The sequence below is a fragment of the Lipophrys pholis genome, assembly GCF_963383615.2.
Source record: "Lipophrys pholis genome assembly, chromosome: 19".
NCBI lineage: Eukaryota > Metazoa > Chordata > Actinopteri > Blenniiformes > Blenniidae > Lipophrys > Lipophrys pholis.
The window spans coordinates 18,313,116-18,331,525 of record NC_137647.1 but is presented as its reverse complement, the minus strand read 5'-3'; the positions used below and the strand labels follow the sequence as shown (position 1 = coordinate 18,331,525).

Genomic DNA, 18,410 nt, shown 5'->3' with positions numbered 1-18,410 from the left:
CCGACACTTCCCCCACAGTAAGAACAATAACACACATCGTACCCTGGTCTTAGCCGGGAGCGATGTAAACAAAAGGGCGGCAGAAGGGGAAACGTGCACCTGTTTCCCACACTTTCACTGAAGCACATATGGGAGGCCTGAGGGAGTTTCTTCAATCCCAGCATGGTGCGTCTGCCAATTCAGTGCGAATACTAATTATCTGAGGTGATAGCGATGACTGACATACACTACATGCATCTGCAGGCTTTGGTTTTTTTTTTTGTTTTTTTTTTCACTCTTGTTTTCGTAAACTTGACTCAGCAGTTTCTCGGAATACTTCCTACGTTTCTCAGAACACAAACTTCAGCCTGCGATCTTCGCTCATCTGCGGTGCCCGTACATTTCTCTCAGATAAACATCAACAACAGCCTCTATTCTCCCAGTAATAAAATAATATTTGCCTACACTGTAGAAACATAGCCTGCTTTGCTTTACACAGGACAGTTGAATCCTGACTTGTAGAGGATTACGATATGTAAAAAAAAAGAAAAGATTTTTGTCTTCATGGTTCCTGTCACATTTTGGCCGAGGCGTATTGCATTTGTATTTATTATTCGTGAGAGCCGGGTTCAGAGATGGGGACTTCCTCCTTATTCCCTTCGTAATTGGCTGTGGATTCTCGCTTCTGCACCTCGGGTGTAAAGCGTGTGACTGGAATGAGGCGAACGCAAAAACAAATGAGGGAAAACAAGGGATGGGGAAAGTTTGGCAGGGAAATAAGAACAAACACACCTGTCAATCACAACGCGGCTCTGTCACCGGTGTGTCCAGCAAATATGCCAAGAAGAATAAACAAGAAGAAAGTCTTCTTCTACGGCAGTTTGCAGGTCTGTAAGTCAAATAACAGAATTTCTTTTTTAATTTAAAAACAATTTTTGGTTTTTTTTTTTTTACATCAACTGGAGCTGAACTCAATTTGACAGAACCAAATTAATCATGAGTTATTTTTTATAGCTGGTTTATTGTTTTGAGGCGACTTTTCAGCTGGAAATGTTTACATTTGTCTGTTTTATTTTGTGGTACAATAATATTAGTTGCAGTCCAGAACAAAACAGCTCGTGTAATAAAAGCAACAATAAAGAGTGGATGACTTCAGTAGAAGAAGAATACTGGTACTACAAATACCAATTTCTGTAGAGTGATGTTTAAAGCAAGGACCAGAAGGAGAACATGTTGGATGAATCCTGCAACTTCAAAATAAGATAAATCCCTGGCGGATCTACAGGAATAGTCGTCTGGACGTTAGGGGAGTGAGCTCGTGTTTGGAGGTTCACAGGTCTGAATCCCGCCGCTGACATGGAAACAGCAGGAATGCTGAAAACGATCTAGTTTTCATTTGGGCCACTCGTGGCACGCAGAGACCAAAACGTTATAAACAATAACAATGGCGAGTAAACAGACATTTGTATGGAAAGACTATGAAGTTAGATCGCTGTTACAGATGACTGTCAACCATAAAACTAACAGTCCCCAGGAGGATCCGGACTGGGAGTCATGACACTCTGGAGGAGACATTGTTGTTATTGTCCATCTACTCGTGCATGTGTCTTACTACAGCCGTGGTGGAACGCGTGAGCAGTGGCGGCGTTTCTGAAAAAGTTGTGTTTTCCGCCCCTGTTTCCATGGCGATGGAGTCAAAGCATTTTCAAAAAGGCCGTTTTCAAAAGGCTTGTCGTGTAAACGGACGATCAAAACGCAACAAACGTTTTCCTGTTTTCTTTTGAAAAGGTGTAAACAGAACCTATGTAGTTAGGGTGAACTGTGAAAGCTGTAGAAAGTTTCTCTTTATCATGGTCTCGCATTTTTATTTATATTATACATTATTTAAAACTTTTTTGTACGTATTGTGTTTTTTAACTACATTTTTTACCCTCAACTTTTGGCTCTTTTATCTCTTTCAGTTTTTCACATTACAACAAGCGAATGGTTAAAAGTGGATTGTATGACTAAGGATCTCAATCAAGGGAAGACAGCTACTCTCTCATTTCGATACGCCACATTAGCACTGCCAAACAGAACGCTGAGTGTCTTCTCACTCATTTAGTATTGTTCAGCGTGAAACCGCTGGCGAACGCACCGTCTTCGTCAGTTCAAGCCTCCAGTGAACCCGGAGACAAAGTGCGCTACACCCTCGGTTAAACGGGGACAGGAAGGCAGGAAAAGGAACACCCTTGTGGCTCGGGAGAAGCAAGCGCATGCAAAATGTATGGCTCCACATCTCTCGCTCGCTCCCTTCCACTGTGTCTCACTTCCCCAATCTCTCGCTCTGCAGCCTCCTGCTTCGTGACTGGGCTGCTGGGAGAAGACTGCAGTCTTCACTGTTCAGGACTCCTGCCAACTGAAGGTGCTAATGGCCTGTAGCTGTAGAACACAGAGTGCCCTCTCAGTGCCTCTGTTTCTGCGTCCCTCTGCCTTTTCATGGCCGTCACCGTGTCTCCTCCGTCATTATTCAGAGGAAAGTACAGCCTGTCAATTGGTGGAAAAGCCTCATTCAAAATCACACACCACCCCAGCGTGCAATGTCCTTCCTGCACATTTCACTTATGAATTCTGACTCACAGATGGTACATTTTGAAATTCCCTTACGTTTAAAGTGTTAAGATAAAGACGTCAAATGTAAGCTACAGCGGTTAATGTATCCTGAGCAAAATCAGTTCGAAATGAAGTGTGGAGATTACACACACCAAGAATATCATCCCATTCAGTCAGAGGATCAATCCCAATGTTTTGTCGTGTGACGTAACAACTTTTTCCTTAAAGGCCTCCGGTATAAATTCAATGAATAGAGAGATCAAACGTGTTTCTTTAGATGCACAAATGAAACTTTGTTTTTTGCAGCTGATGATTTTGCCTATTCATCGTGCATGACACGTCACATGTTGAATTACATAACAGCCAGGCAAAGCTCCGACGGTGGGAAGAAATCCAACATGCTGTTCACATGGACTCTGATTGGACCCTACCTAAGGTTACACCACGTCCTCTGACCAGAACTTCAATCAGTTATGGTCAATTTAATCAGACAGCGGTGTTTGATCTGATTGGCTATGGTCCATGTTACCACAGCGATCGCTGGACACATCCACTCTTACCAACATCCAACCACAAAGGGCTTCAAAATACAAGCAATGAGCGGGTTATGCGGTCTGCTCTTGATTCTAGAAAGTGTCTTATCAGGTCTTTCTTTCACATCAGCAAATCTAATTTAGACAACCTCATAGCGCGTGAAGCCCCGGGCCTGAAAGATCTGAAAGATCATATCGTATTTTGGTGCCACAGACTGCTCTGGACTCTCTTGTTGTCTGTCATTTGGGCAGACAGCCACTGCAGAAAAAAAACCTGCCCTCTTTAATCAAATCCATTGCAGTGAGTGACAGGCTTCTATTTTATTTGATTTTTTTCAGTCATTCTTCCAAACATATGGTCAATGACGGTAAATATTTGGTTTGTACAGCCTCTGATTGGTGCCTGTGTCTTTCTGCCACGTCTACGGTTCAGTTTAAGTTCTTATTGCAAAAACTAGTGACGATCTGTAACCTAGTGCATTTATTTAAGTACCATACTTGAGCACATGTTTCAGGAGGTTGTAATTATTCTTGATATGCCACTACTTGAGCCGACCTCTTTGTGGACTTTGTCAAACCTGCAACATTTCAGACGTGAGTCGTGGCTGGTTCCAATGCCGAGTTTCAGAATCGGGATGAAATTGGGATTTATTTTTGGGACGACGGCGCGCCATTAACACCTCTCCGCACCAACAACCCACTAGCAATACGAGCTCCACATTGACCTTAATTCTCCCTGGTTACCAAACCAACTACCCCGCTGCATGAGTGTGCCTGACCTTTTTACACAATCGAACAGTCGTGGCACTCAAAGTGTTGGACTCGCGCGTCGGTGCATCAACTCCTCCGAAACAGCCGCGCACACCAGACACAGGGACACACGAATAAATGGCTTTTTTTTTTCTGGTGCAGATTTTCTGACAGCCTCTCTTCCCTCAACCTCGCCGCTGCTTCTACCCAAAATAACAGCCCATGCCAACAAGTGCTCCCCTCACGCACCTTGTCAAAGCTCTCGACAACAACTGGGTCACTCTGTGCTGAGAAGTTTGTAGCTACTTACTCAGACTGACCTGCTCTGTTCAGGGCGGTTGAAATCTGGCGTTATGCAACGGGATTGATAAGTTCGCTGCGAAAACAGGGACACCTTGGCACTGGGGAATGATTAAAGAGTCATACTGGCAGCCGCACTGGCTTTTCCACATTAACAACGGGGGTGCGTGTTCTCGTCAAATGGGTGGGGGGGGGTGGGGTTCATGTGTCAATAATGTGTCACACGCTACCGGCTTCAAACCCTGGCTGTTTTCCATCAATGATTTTCAAATAAGAGGTTCCATTTCAGGAATTCCAGAGATCGCAATGACCTCTTATGAACCAGCGCACCTCCACGTGCACAATGACAACAAGGAGGCTCAAAACATGGAGTCAACATGTGCTCAGCAATGTGACGCTTACACAAGGCTGAGCTGATTTTTATTGTGAGTCGACACTCGCTGCTGCAAGCTGCTGTCTGCTTGTCAGGATATCCATCTTATAAATAGCGGCATGTTTTACGCAAATAGAGAGTTCAAATGAATTTTACAGCGGCAAAGATGTGCCTTACTTTAATGAGGTTTTACAATTACAAACAATACAATGTGGTCCAACGTTGTATTAAGGTATGAGATGCACTGATACTACTTTTTTAAAGGACAAGTACAAATAAGAGTACTAACCTCTAGCTACTTCCTGATTTCAAGTATCAAGTATATGAGTGCTGATTAAATTCCATAAAGCAAATGCAAACCATGTGTGAAGGCTATGCCTGAGTACTCTATACAGTACCCGACCAAATACTTCTATTGGCACAGGTGTATTCCTATATAAAGATATTTCATTAAAATGTAGTTTTAGTGATCTGTCCAAATTGTGGGGGTTCCCATGGAAGGAAGGATAAACATGCAGTGTGTGAACGTGTGTGAGCTCCCCTATGGAGACTTATGGTGTAGATAAAGGAACAAAACTGAAAATCCTCATTAAGAAAATCTATACATTCTCCAATGACGACGTTAATTAGAATTAAGGATACAGAAGCAGTAGTTACAGTTGGATTTAGAGTAATTCTGCAGGGTGTATTGGTGCCTGCATGTGTGAGCAGGTGAGTCCAAGTCTGTTATTGTGAATAAAACTTATCATAAAAGTATCACTGACATGCATGGTACATCATCTGTGGGTTTCGTTTCTTTATTCATTCCTCCTCTCATTTATCAAGTTTAACAAACTGAAAGTAAGTTTAATTTCCCAATTTCCCCTCACAACAATAATAATTGAAAAAAAACTTTTCTTTTTTTTTTTTTTACCCTGTGCTGGCATGAACTGCTACCATCTGGAAAGCTGGACATCTATCTTAGAGTTTGGCAAAAACCGTTCAATTGCAGCAGTTTGTATTGAAAAAAACAAACAAAAAAACAACTGGGAGTCAGGAGAAGTGAACTGCAGGGATTTTAGTTTTTTCCATCACATTGTTGTGTGGCGAGCACTGCGCCATGCAGGTTAATTTCCTAATGCTTCAGCTAAATAAGGCTATGGATTAATACGATTCATTAAAGGTAATGTGTGATGTTTTGATCATTCAACAAGTACCATAATTAATTTTTCACTTTTGAACATACGTTAAGGATATTTCAGAAGTCATTTTTTAAAATTTGACGAACTTCAATGTAAGTACTTTTGCCACCGCTGAACAGCGCTTCACTTTGTCTTCAGATGAAAAGAAATAAGGGAAAAAGAAAGTCTGCAGGATGTGAAGTGTTCAACCGCAGCCTGCTCGGACTCTTTGCATAAGAGCAACGCAGCTGAAGCCGATTGAACGCTGAAATTGAGTGAAGATTATTTCCACCACCTCATGTTTATTTCTGCCTCCGTGGCTGCATCTCCAGCTGAGCCTCTCAGCGAGCAGCAAACACCTTTTTATTTCCCCCCTCGCAGCCACGGGGAAAAAAATGAGTCAGGAAAGTATTGATAAAAATCACACACACAGTAAAAAAAGAATTAAAAAAATAAACACGAGTCCCTGTGGTTCACTGACCACAGTTTATTTTTGTTGTTGTTGTTGTTGTTGTATTTTTCAGTACGAACCGCTGCAATTTAACAGTTTTTGACAAACTAAGATGAGTGTCTGGCTCTCCAGCTGGCGGCACAGGGTGGAAAGCTTTTTTTTTTCAATTACTTTTTATTAAGTGGGAAATTAAATTTACATTCGATTTGTTGGGGGGAAAAAATAAATGAGAAAAAATGGGTGAATGAATAATGAAGAAAATCAAAACGCACGGTGTGCCATGCATGTAGGCGGTACTTCATTTTCACCTGCTCACAAAGAACAAAGGCTGCGTTTACACGACAACCTTTCAAATGAAAATGCATCGTTTTTGTTTGAGAAAAGTTTTGCATTTACGTGACAACGTTAACCATCACTTCGACCTCTGCTGCCGTGCCTCAAACCTTTTCATTCAAACGAGGAAATCATTATTTTCTTCAACCATTCAGTTTTGGTTTTCAGTTTGTTCTTGAAAGGTGAACATTTGAAGGGAGATGACCCTCAACATTTGTATAAATAACAAACAGTGCATAATATATGTATATATTTTGTTCGATAGACTCCCGTTCAACAACACCCCCTCATTTATCTTCTGCCTGAAATGCTACTTCTTCATCTTCTTTATTTTCCCTGCTCCAGGGAGCGTTCCCAGCCTAGGATCACATTCCACAGTGTAAAATCCAGCACTGCGTCTCTCTAAGGACCCCTGCACACACTACACCAGGATCACACGTGAAATCCTTTCTTCCACAGACGCAGCGTGAGCTGTCCCCCACTTTGGAGACAAACTGTATACTTTCAGAGAAAACATAAATATACAAAGCGATACCTCCAGCGAGCCAGTCCTTGGCAGAGCGGAGGCCCCGGTGCAGACAGAGAGCTGGGGGGGTTGTGGGGTGGGGGGTGGGGGGTGGGGGGTTCGCATGACTACGCACAAAGAGCGCTAGTGCAAACACACTGTGCACAGATTGTGTACAGAACAAATGCGCACACACAGACGTAAAGCTTTTCCTTTCAAACACACATGTGGGCTGCGATAGAATCATTCAGCGAGCAGTCACGATGCAGAGAAACAAATGCTGGCACCGCATAAGAAGTGCGAGTAATATGCGTGTGCGTATGTGTGTGTGTGTGTGTGTGTGTGTGTGTGTGTGTGTGTGTGTGTGTGTGTGTGTGTGTGTGTGTGTGTGTGTGTGTGTGTGTGTGCGTGCCGAGCGTCAGTGGAATGTTTGAATCACATGCCTGTGCTTGCACTGTAACCTGCAGGAAAACCCCCCTAGGCAGTGCATTCTGGGTCGCAGGCTGCATCAGTGAGGACGGACACAAGACACCGCCATGTCCCACATCTCTCAGAGACAGGCCGACGGCCCCGGCAACATCTGCGCAGGATCAGGAGTGAACAGTGACGGCTGATTATGTAAGAAATATATCGACTGTGGTGGAAAAGGAACATCAAGCGTGAGAAATGAGAGATCAGTTTGACTCCATCTCCTGCTCCGCTCGCGTAGGTGTTCGCAGATGTTTAAAAATGGCTCGTGATATTTCTTCTAATGTGTGGGCGGCCACTGCAACTATGGCTAAATTATACTGTATGACAATTGAAAAAACAGGATGGTGCACAATGCTTTCCCAAACTCAACCCTCCGAACAAACAGTACTCACTTAGATCTTATATACACCATTCAGGAGGTCTCAGGTAGACAACAACAAATTGACTTCCACCAGTTACTAGTATCATTTTATTTTATTTTTTTAAAAGATGTCTGCATTGTAAATATTCACACATGCAAAGTCTTCCCAGATTGGACCCTCGGGTTCTCACACAAAAAGCAAAAAGGGTCGATCATCGACTCCAACAAGCTAATTTCATTATATGTCACATCTCCTTCCAGCCATAAAAACCTTCATCTCCTGAGCGTAAAACCTTTCAGATCTCCTCATTTGAAGCCATCTGCGCCGGAGTGAAAAGGAAAAAAATAAAAGGCTTCTTATGGCTCTGGGAATCACTGGCAACGTCTGTGGATGGGTTTCTACCATGTACCACAGCGGGGAGACGACATACGGCACAGGTCAGATGACAACAAGGATGTAAACATCCACACACACACACCTGTATTGTTCTAGCACACCGGTGCTGTGGTGCTCCAGTCGCACCATAAAGCCATCATGCGTGATTGAATACCGACAGGATTAGGAATTTATTTCATAACGTGTCCGTTTGAATGCTGCAGCTGCACATTTGATAGAAAAGAACATGGTCTCATGAGTTTTCATCACCAGGAAGAACGTGATGACGCATCTTTTTCTTTTTTTGTTGTTGTATGAGGTTTGCATAATCAGATGTGCCATATGCAGAGCACTTTCACTGCTCCACGGTTAAATATTGCATTGCATCTTTTTACAGTCGTAAAGCTGAAAATTAACCTGCCTTTAGCAATAAGGGAAAGGTCCTGCATGCTCGCGGTCACACCAACACATACATACACCCCCCCACACACACGCTGTATCACATGTTACTATTGGACAGTTTTCAATACTCAGCGCCAAAATAAATGTTCAGGTTTCACAAACTATCTTCGTCATCGCGTGACTGTAAACGGCAAATTGATCATTCAAGCATCACGGTGGTTTGCAGACTGCAACTTCAACACACAGCAAAGTGCTCTTTTGTATAAACCCTCAAAAAGAAGATTTGAAGGAATTAAAAAACAAACCAAAGGAAAAAAAAAAAAAAAAAAAAAACCACTGTGTGGTTGAACTATCAGTGCAGATCAATACAAAATGGAGCCCGTGCTGAACTTTGTGGCCGCTCGGGGTCTTGACTTGGAGCGAAGCCAGCAGCTGAAAGTACGCAAAGACAAGCAAAGGAATAAGCAGGGGAAAGTGGAGCGGAGAGATTTGAGAAACACAGACATCCACATGAGAAAGAAATGCAAAATGCAAGAAAATAAACAACGTACAGCAGCGGCGCCCTGAAGCTCCAAGTGGAACATTGTGTCACTTGGAGAATTCAGATGGACGTGTCATATGAGCCCAACGACGAGCTCTAAAGCAGATTACTGGATGCCCGGGTCCTTTATTTAATGTTCAATAAACTAGACAATGGCCACTTTATGCTGCAGTGATTAGGACGACATTAATCAGAGGAAGATCTTATCCCTCAATGATATAGATAATTGTGGAATGTATAGTACAGCATTGTCCTTTTTTAATCTGTGTTTTATCTGATCTTGGGGATTTATGATTTTACTTTGCTATTTTCAGTTGAAGTCGCCAGTGTTTCTTGTTGCCCCCCCCGACCAGGCTGAACAGCCTTTGTGTTCAGTGTTGTATCCTACGTTGGAGACTTTACAACCCAAAACGTGTCCTGAATGAAAACCAACTCAGTCTCGTCAATGCAAACTAGTGTTGCACTAATCTCTGGAGAGGACCTCGCACTTGTGAGTATTTGTCTTGTGGTGAACTTCGACCACTAAATTGCAGCCGTTTGCACTTTGAGCTAAAGTACAGCGCACAAGCCTGTGCTGATCAATACATTTACTTTCTCCTGCAGGAGAACTTTTTTGTTCCCTCCGATACAGACGGAACCCCTCTGCAGGTGTGAGTTGGCTGTCTGACTTTTAAGTGACTGTTCTCAAACCACTCACTCACACACACTCACACACTAACACACAGATCCAATGCACTTCACCTGCTAATAATATCCATGATGAGCCAACAGCAGCCCGGGCATGCGTTCATGTAAATCCACACAGAAGGTCAGACAGTCGAACGTTGCATCACTTCCTCCCCGCCTACAAATCTCAGGTCTTATCTTCCCATAATTAGTTTTTCCCTTCTCTCTCGAACCAGCTGTGAAGGTATTACTCTGTTGAGAAAAGCTGTTGTAGCACTTTACGCATAATTTACACGCCCTGTCACTATAAGAGACAGAATGACACACAGACGCACAGTAATACACCAGCATGCACACCTTGTGGAGAAAAAGCCTTCACATGCTTCCCCTTCTGATCTGCTGTTGCCATGTCGGGCACAGGGGGACGTCCATTCAGAGCACGTTGTGCAGCAGCGGTAGAAAGGGATGAATGGCACAGACCTGGAGACGGAGCTCTCCCGCTGACAGGCTGAAACTAACAGATTGACTGTCTGAGTAAATAAAGTGACGCCACTAAGGATATTGGCGATGGTCTTACGTGACATTATTATATTTCTGCTCTTTTGAATTAAGTTGTGTAATGAAAGAGACCCCAAAGAAACAGAGCCAGAGCCAAAGGGTGGATTCTGGGGGGGGGACGGGACTAATTTGAGTTGACTATGCTGCAATGAAGAGCAAAAAGACTTCATGACAGAATTCAACATTTAGGTTGGAATTTCCTCAAATTTTGAACGTTCTTTTAATATGTGCTCTTTCGTTTTGTCGAAACAGTCTCGTAGGGGTCATAAACCTGCCGTTTCAATTTAGATTTAAAGGATTATAACGTGCAAGATATGAGAAACAAGACTTCAGCACATCCAGTTTGGTCTTCATTCAGGATTAGATGGTCATTCAATGATTCCTGCAATTCTTCCCGGCAATTTCTTTTACTTTGACATCTGATGATGAAGTGATTGTCGAATGGGGAGAGACCCCCGTATTCATCCGGTCAACAATTCTCAGATGTCGCAAATAACCTGAGTTACCTGAGTTTTTTTAAATTGCGATCAACGCCACGATTGGTAGAGACTCGAGGCATTACTGCACAAAACATCGAACAACATTGAGTAGCTGATTTATGACGCTCACCGCCGACTTACAACCTGAAGATGTAATTGTCTACAAATGTACTGTAATCATCAACATCAGCCACAGTTTGCTGGCTCACTGGTTCTCCTGGTGGTCAGCACCATTTCCCATCTACGCATCAGTTCAGGGAAACTTCCCATTCGCAGCACAATACTGCAGGAAAAGTGGAAACAACGATCACGATTTCATGTTATGACACACAAACACATCTGTTGGGCTATTGCATAGTTTTTTAACGTGCCACATCTTTATTTTTCTTGAGTGTTGAGAGGATTACAAATTATTTCATCAGCCGGAGAGTACTCTCCTCTGAGTGTACGGTTACATTCCTCTTCAGCCTAATTGCACTTTGACAGAGCCAAAAATACAACAGAGGGAAAAGTGCCATCTCGGCAATAAAAACATGTAAGAGCAATGCCAGATGGAGCCATTTTCACAGACGTATTATCCTGCTCATCCATCAGACCCCTGCTCCCACTGCCCACACGGACTTGGGAAACATCCGCTCCGACATATCTCAATATTACTCATCTTTACAGCGGCTCGTCTGAAGGGCGGCGACTTTACCGCAAGACTGTGACACATCTCCAGTTCAGACCGACGTCCTGCACCGGAAAGCTTTTTATATTCCTCCTAATGAAAGCCACATATGCAGTGAAACACAGGTGCTGCCGTGGCGTCTGTCACCACTCGGCTCACATCCCTCAAGGATCATCAAGATAAGACATCCCCTCGAACACACCCGGGCGGCGTCCAATCAAATCAATTGTTCTTTGTTTGAAGGAACTCTCTTTGTCTGGGGAGCAATTTGACACAAGGGCAATTGAGGTTCTGGTTCAACTCATTATCCTCAAAGAGAATAACGGATTAGAAGGCAACTTTAGACAGTCCCAGCCACATGAAACAGGATGAAAAATGCCCACAAGGACAAGAAACACTCCATTTTCTGTGCCTTGATACAATTTGTAAAGACGGGGGGAAATCAAGTCCACCCAGTCAGAGCTAAGAGATTAATTATTGGCCCTTGCTAAATGAGCAATGAGTGCTTTGATACTCTACCTGCGGATAAACAAAAGACCTATGACCGTAATCTTCCAAGAGGGGCGTGTCTGTTCAGTTGTACTATTTGTGTTTGAACCCCGGCCCCAAAAACTCAGACACAGACTCCTCATGTCTCCAATAAACCCAGACTATGTCCCCAATCTATTTAACGCTCCTCTTCTCCCCAGACAGAGTGTTTTCATTTCAGAAAAAAGGACAGTGTCGTGGGATGACACATTTTGGGAAGGCACAAAAAAAATATAATTATTCAATGCATTTAATCAGAATCTCCTTTGGAAAAACATATTCTAACAAAACGCTCATAAATCACAGCTCGTCTCTGTTTAGATTCACTCCGCTGGGAGGCTAATCACTCTTGTTCTACAAACGCGCCGGCCTCCGGAGCTCAGCGCTTCTCGTGGCTCCGTGACCTTCACGAAAACCGTAGACGCTTCCGCGCCCCGTCTGATGGCGAGCTTTGGATCCGAACACAAAGAGGCCTGTTTGAGATGTTCCTATTTTGCAGAATGCTGCTTTGAGGAAAAGCAGCCAAGGGAGAGAGGGATGATTCAGACGTCTGTAATCACCACTTCACATCTTCTGCTGCCTTTTTTTTTCCTCAACGCAGTGCAGATCTCTGTTTTCCCAAAATATCGGAGCTATCAGCGCAGGCTGGCGCAGCAAGAGACGTTGGAATTACTTGTGCTCTTTGAAATCCCTAAAAGAGACGTGCATTTCACCCTAACTTTTGTTATCGCTACCCGTATTCCATTACTTTACACTAAATTACTGGCGGCAGCTCCTATTCTACGTAAAGCCTGTGACGCGAGCGGCGAGCCATGAAAAGGCTCTTATTCCAATTCTCATCAGCACCATCATCTCGGATGATCCCGCTGTACGTAATCAGTGTTATTAGTTCAGGCTTGTACGAAGGTTTCCTCGGTCCGAGAGACGATCGGCCAGAATACGGCACCTCGAAGCAGAGGCGGCAAACACGGAGCTCATACGGGACAGATCTGCTTCAGATACACGTCATTTGTTTTTTTTAATTGGACACAAAAAGAGATCATAAAAATACATGAAAATGTATCGACATACACAGACTTTCAACTTTTTTGTTTTATTACACAACAAGTCAACACGTTTAATGATGTGAAATAAATGTTGGAGCCGGGACACTTGCAGTGAATTACCCGGCACCCATAAACCGTTGCACTTTATTGCATGTGCATTACTCGTTGACATCAATCGTCTAAATCTAAAATTGATTGCTTGGATAGAGGCACAAATGGTGTGAACACTAAGCGAGCTTTGAGCTGATCAAGTGAGTTTCACTCTCGATGTGCGAAACAAATACACTTACTTGATGAGGGAAGTTAAGTTTTATCCCCCGGCGGTAAACTTAAGCCCCGGTTCCACGGCAGTGAAAACGGATCGCAACGTTTTGATAATGATGTTCGCTTACAAGGAAACTACAGGAACACTGAAGACAATAGACGGTAGTATGGATGTTCGGCTATGAGTTGGTGCTGTTGTTAGTTTTTGTCATAAAACCACACACATCTTCAAAAAGTTGCATTCCCGCTCCCCCGCGTTTCCATGGAGACGTTGTTGGAGCATCAACAAAAGTTGGATTTTCAGTGGCTCCGAGGACCATTGTCATGTAAACAGACCCCCGAAACGCAACGGAAGTTTTCTTTTTCCATTTGAAAACGTTGTCATGTAAACGAGTTCTTAGAGAATCAGAAGAGCAAGATGCCCCTTTCTTCATGACGGTCATTTTTTTAACTTGTTCAGACAAGCTCTCCCTCTCACTCAGTGGGACTAATCCCCTTCTCAAGCCTCTCTCATTAGCACTCCCTTGTCAACATCCAATTCATGAGGGGCACATTGTGTCAGTTTGGCTCAAATCTACTTTACTAGGTCATTGATTAGAAGATGAATTATCATCCTGCCTCTCAGAGCGGCAACAAACCCCAAAGTAGGAACAATTGATAAGCCAGCTCTTTATTCTCTTCCAACAGTGTTGCTTTAGTTATGCGTGTCCTCTACTCTTCATTTCAAAGCGAATGAAATGAGCGAATTAAGTGGAAATCGGGAAACTCCAAACGCTTGGTCCGTTCCATTAAAGTGGAGGAGGGTCATCTTGAAATCCTTGCTAAAATCCTGCTTGCTCATTCACTAGCTGTGCTGGCTGTCAGTTCCCTCCACCCTGCAGCCAGGCTGGAACCGGCCTCGCAGCTGTCCACAGTCCAGCATTACATAACAAGGCTGCATCACAACACCACCACCCCCAACGCCAGCCACTTTGCAGTCTCTCCACCATGACACTGTCACCCCGCCGAGGAAATTACAAGAGGACGAAGTTGGGATGTCGGCTTAAGGGACGGACACACAAAACCACTCTCCTGTGAGATTTGCATGCTGAGGGCCGAGTTAATGAGGTAATGCAGTGTGCTATAATTGCTCGTTTGCATCCATATTCCCATGGACCCGAAGCCCCTTCACCTTTTAAACCTCCACTCAAACGCACGCGCTGCTCAAGTGCAGATGAGTGTGCTGGAGCCATACATGAACCAATTCAACAGAAGGACTGACCCAGATTCCCGGCCTGCTTGAACTGTACGCACCATGTCAGGACCATAATGTACAAAGCATCTCTCTGAAGGAGCGTGGAAAAATAAAGAGGCTCCACCTACAGATCGGTGAACTATCAGAGAACCAAGGCATGTTTCATCCCTGAATACGTCCCACCAGTGGATTGAATCTTTCTGTGAAATGCACAGACCTGTTTTGCACTTCCAGCATGGGATCGATCACAAAGCAGTAACTGTTACTGTGTTTGCCAACAATTACCAGTGAACGACTGCTGTCCAGCTCAGGTCGCCTCGAGGAAAGTGCAATCGGAAGGCTGTAACTGATAAGAGTGTGTTTGACAGCGACAAAGGTGGCTTATATAACACTGTTTGAAATGCAATATCAGCTGATTGGGCTGTTGATCATCCAACGGGAAAAGAGCATCAGGATGATCTATGCCTAAAGTCTGTTGAGTCAGTACTTTGGTCATGATGCAGGACTTCACTTAAAAGGCACGTCTACAGTCGCTCCATGGTATTCCTGACGTTTGGCCCCTGAGCTACAATGTGTTTGCCGCCATTGGGTTAGGCGATATATGTTTATGAATTAAACCCGCAAATAGCTGAATTTTAAGAGGGATTCTGCATAGTGGACGTAATAAAGAATTAGACAGTGTTATGTCAGTTGCTAAGCAAACTAAGTCTAATATGACAGAATGCAAGTCTCCAGTGAGTCCCACCTACGCAACACTTCCATCTCCACCAAGGACCCCGCGATACAGTCTGTCAGGCAAACAGCCTGCACCGCGTGAGTTCACTTCAAAGCAATTCACAGTTGTAATAGCAAGGCGGGGTGACATCATATAAATGATGAGGAAACTTGCCATCTCATTGCCAGTTTAAGGAAGCCCAGTTAATTAACCTCCAATAATGGCCACACTGATTAAGCCTGAGCAGCCTTCAAGCATATTGTAGCCACAATCTCCTTTACAGAAAGAGCTGGAAGGAAAAAGACGGGCTGCTTCTGGCCAAAAAAAGAGAAAGTCTCAAAGCACAACCGTCTCTGTGCAGCATCTAATTTAACAATGTCAAATATGGATCTAATTCTGCTCAAGGTCACAATGAGTGAAAGTTGGGGTACCAAAGACAGGTTGGATTAACATACAGTACTGTACATGTCTTTGGACAACACACCTCCACACACACACACACACACACACACACACACACACACACACACACACACACACACACACACACACACACCTCCACACACACACACACACACACACACACACACACACACACACACACACACACACACACACACACACACACACACGCACGCACACACACACAATCAGCATGTGGCCTTCGTACAAAATATCGAACCTATCAACCATCTCCTCTACTGCTTCACATTCACACTTACAATCAATCTGGAGACACCAATTCAGCGAACACAGCAGGTGTACCCAGAGAAAAGACCGACATGCAAAGTCAGAACATGGAAACTCCACAAAGAAAAGCTCATGCTTTTCCAAACACCTTGATCCCCCCCCCCCCCCCAATTGGAGCTTCATTGCCTTCAAATGATGTTAATCATTTGGAGATCTCATCCATCACATGAGTAAGAAAAAGGAAAATAAAAGTGACACTTGAAGGTTATTTGAAGTGGGAGTGTAGGGCGACACTTGGTATGTTTTAATGTTATACTTTATGGTAACTTGCAAAGCGATAATATCTTTCTTAAGCTGTTATTAAGATGCTTTGGCAGAAATTGTTAACTGTGCTGAAGAGCTGAAGGAAACATAACTAAGTGGACAAGTCCATGTTAAGCATGATGTTTACAGTGGAAAATGAAGAAGTCTCATGCTCTGTCTTTACAAAGGGAAAGAAATAAGTGGACCAACTAAGACCTGATGAAGAAACTGAACTATTAAAGTAAGAAGATCAGAGTCAGTGACAGTCTAACTCTTGGTCTCCCCTGTGCCTCCCCTGCAGATATACTCTGGATCTGTCCCAGCTTACATCCAAATCTTAAAAAGGCAGACTTATGGCTGTTGGCAATCACAGCCAGACTCCATTACAACATCCTGCAAACACTGTCAGGGTTCCTATTAAACAGGCTGCATGTCTGAGAGCTCCTACAATAATATTAGTTTTACAGCGACTTCCAGTCAAAGATTAGTATATTGTTGGTAACTTGAGGATGATCATACAAATGTGCCTCGGATGAATGTTCAGTCTTTGTGTTGTTGATGTTGAAGAGAATCTTTATTAGAGTTAATGTGCTGAACTTATGCAGAGTTGTTGAACTAAAAGCAGGATCGTGTTTCGGGGGTGACGGGAGTCTCCGGGGTGTGCTGACCAGCCTGGACATGCTGTGTTGTTGTGTTGGTGAATTCCCCTTGTGTCACCTTGAGAATCACAGGCGATGAATAAGTGCTTCAGTCACACCAACCTTCATGATGCCGCAAGGTGCGTTTCCAGCTCCGTGACTTCTCTCCGACGAATTATCGCGACTGCCACTCCCGATCCTCGGACTGCTGCGGTCCCGGTACCGTCCGTTGGTGTAAACTCCCTCGGCTCCGTAGCTCTGGGCAGCGGCCGACACCTCCAAGTACGCGCGGGTTCCGGAGTGAGGCAGCGCGGCCGCGTCTCCGGTGCTCCCCGCCGGACTCGGCGCGCCCTGGGCGGGCGGCGCACCGGCGGCAGGATCCAGAACAAGTCCCGAGACGACCGCATCCGAAGCGTGAACCCCGGCCATGATCCGACGCTGTTACAGCACCGCGCTCCGCTCCACGATGTAGAAACAGCCCATTCTTCCCCCGAGCACTGCGTTCTTCAGCTGATCACCGCCGCTGGTCCATCACCGGAGCGCACGGCGGCGTCCGTCCACCACGAGCCCCGCAGACCTGCACGCGTCCCCCTCCTCCTCCACCGCCGGGGCTTCCTCGGGGCGCCTGCTCAGAAATGCTGGAAGTGCAGACTTGTGATGAGGGTTTGCTGCTGTCGGCTGGCACTTTCTTCTCCCTGTCCTCGGAGATCTGCTCCACTCACTGCGTCCGCCTCAGCACGCGCCTCCGTGCGCATCGCCTCGCGTCCTCCACACTTTTGCAGCGCATGCAAACGAAGGGGGAGCTTCCTCCCTCTCTCTCTCTCTCTCTCTCTCTCTCTCTCTCTCTCTCTCTCTCTCTCTCTCTCTCTCTCTCTCTCTCTCTCTCTCTCTCTCTCTCTCTCTCTCCCTCTCTCTCTCGTGGATGGTCCGCGGGACAAATTCAAGAGCGTGGGAGCGCGATCACGTTCAGCGCACTGCCACGCGCGTGCACATGCAATTAGATCCAGCATCGTGCGCAATCATAGTTCCATCTCTAGTCTAGAGAGCTTAACATTTAACATTTTTCCCACTTGAGACTGTACTAGGAATATTCCGTTTTCACTGTGAATGCGCAAAAGCGCGTGCACACACTCCGCAGGGAGGCGCTCATGAGAAGCAACGCAGACATTCATCCTTCCACCTATACGCCACTAATTATCCTCATGTTTTGGGAGTGTGCAAGAAAACCCATGTGCAGAGAGAACATGCAAACATGCACAGAAGGACCACCAGCCCAGGCTCCAACCTGTTGTTTTCTAACGATCCACTAGACCTCAGGGGTCAAGCACACTTTAGTTCAGAGGCCACATATGGATCGATTTCATCCTCAGTGGACCGGACTAGTAAAATAGCACCACAACAACATTTACATTTAAACTTTAAAAGTTATAAAGTTAATCTATCCTCTTGAAATGTCGACTTTATCCAGTTTAGGTTCATGTGGAGGTCGCCT

The 18,410-nt window shown here is 44.7% G+C and overlaps 1 protein-coding gene across 1 annotated transcript in view; it reads right to left on the bottom strand.

Annotated features, from left to right (window-relative positions):
- The window catches only part of LOC308124644 (inactive phospholipase C-like protein 2), a 75,452-nt gene extending 57,793 nt beyond the window's left edge, over positions 1 to 17,659 (bottom strand). The window contains exon 1 of the mRNA XM_080487766.1: positions 17,042 to 17,659. Within this exon, the coding sequence (XP_080343892.1) occupies positions 17,042 to 17,347 (306 nt within the window). The 5' untranslated portion in view covers positions 17,348 to 17,659. The remainder of the gene's footprint in view (positions 1 to 17,041) is intronic.
- Positions 17,660 to 18,410: the final 751 nt, after the last annotated feature.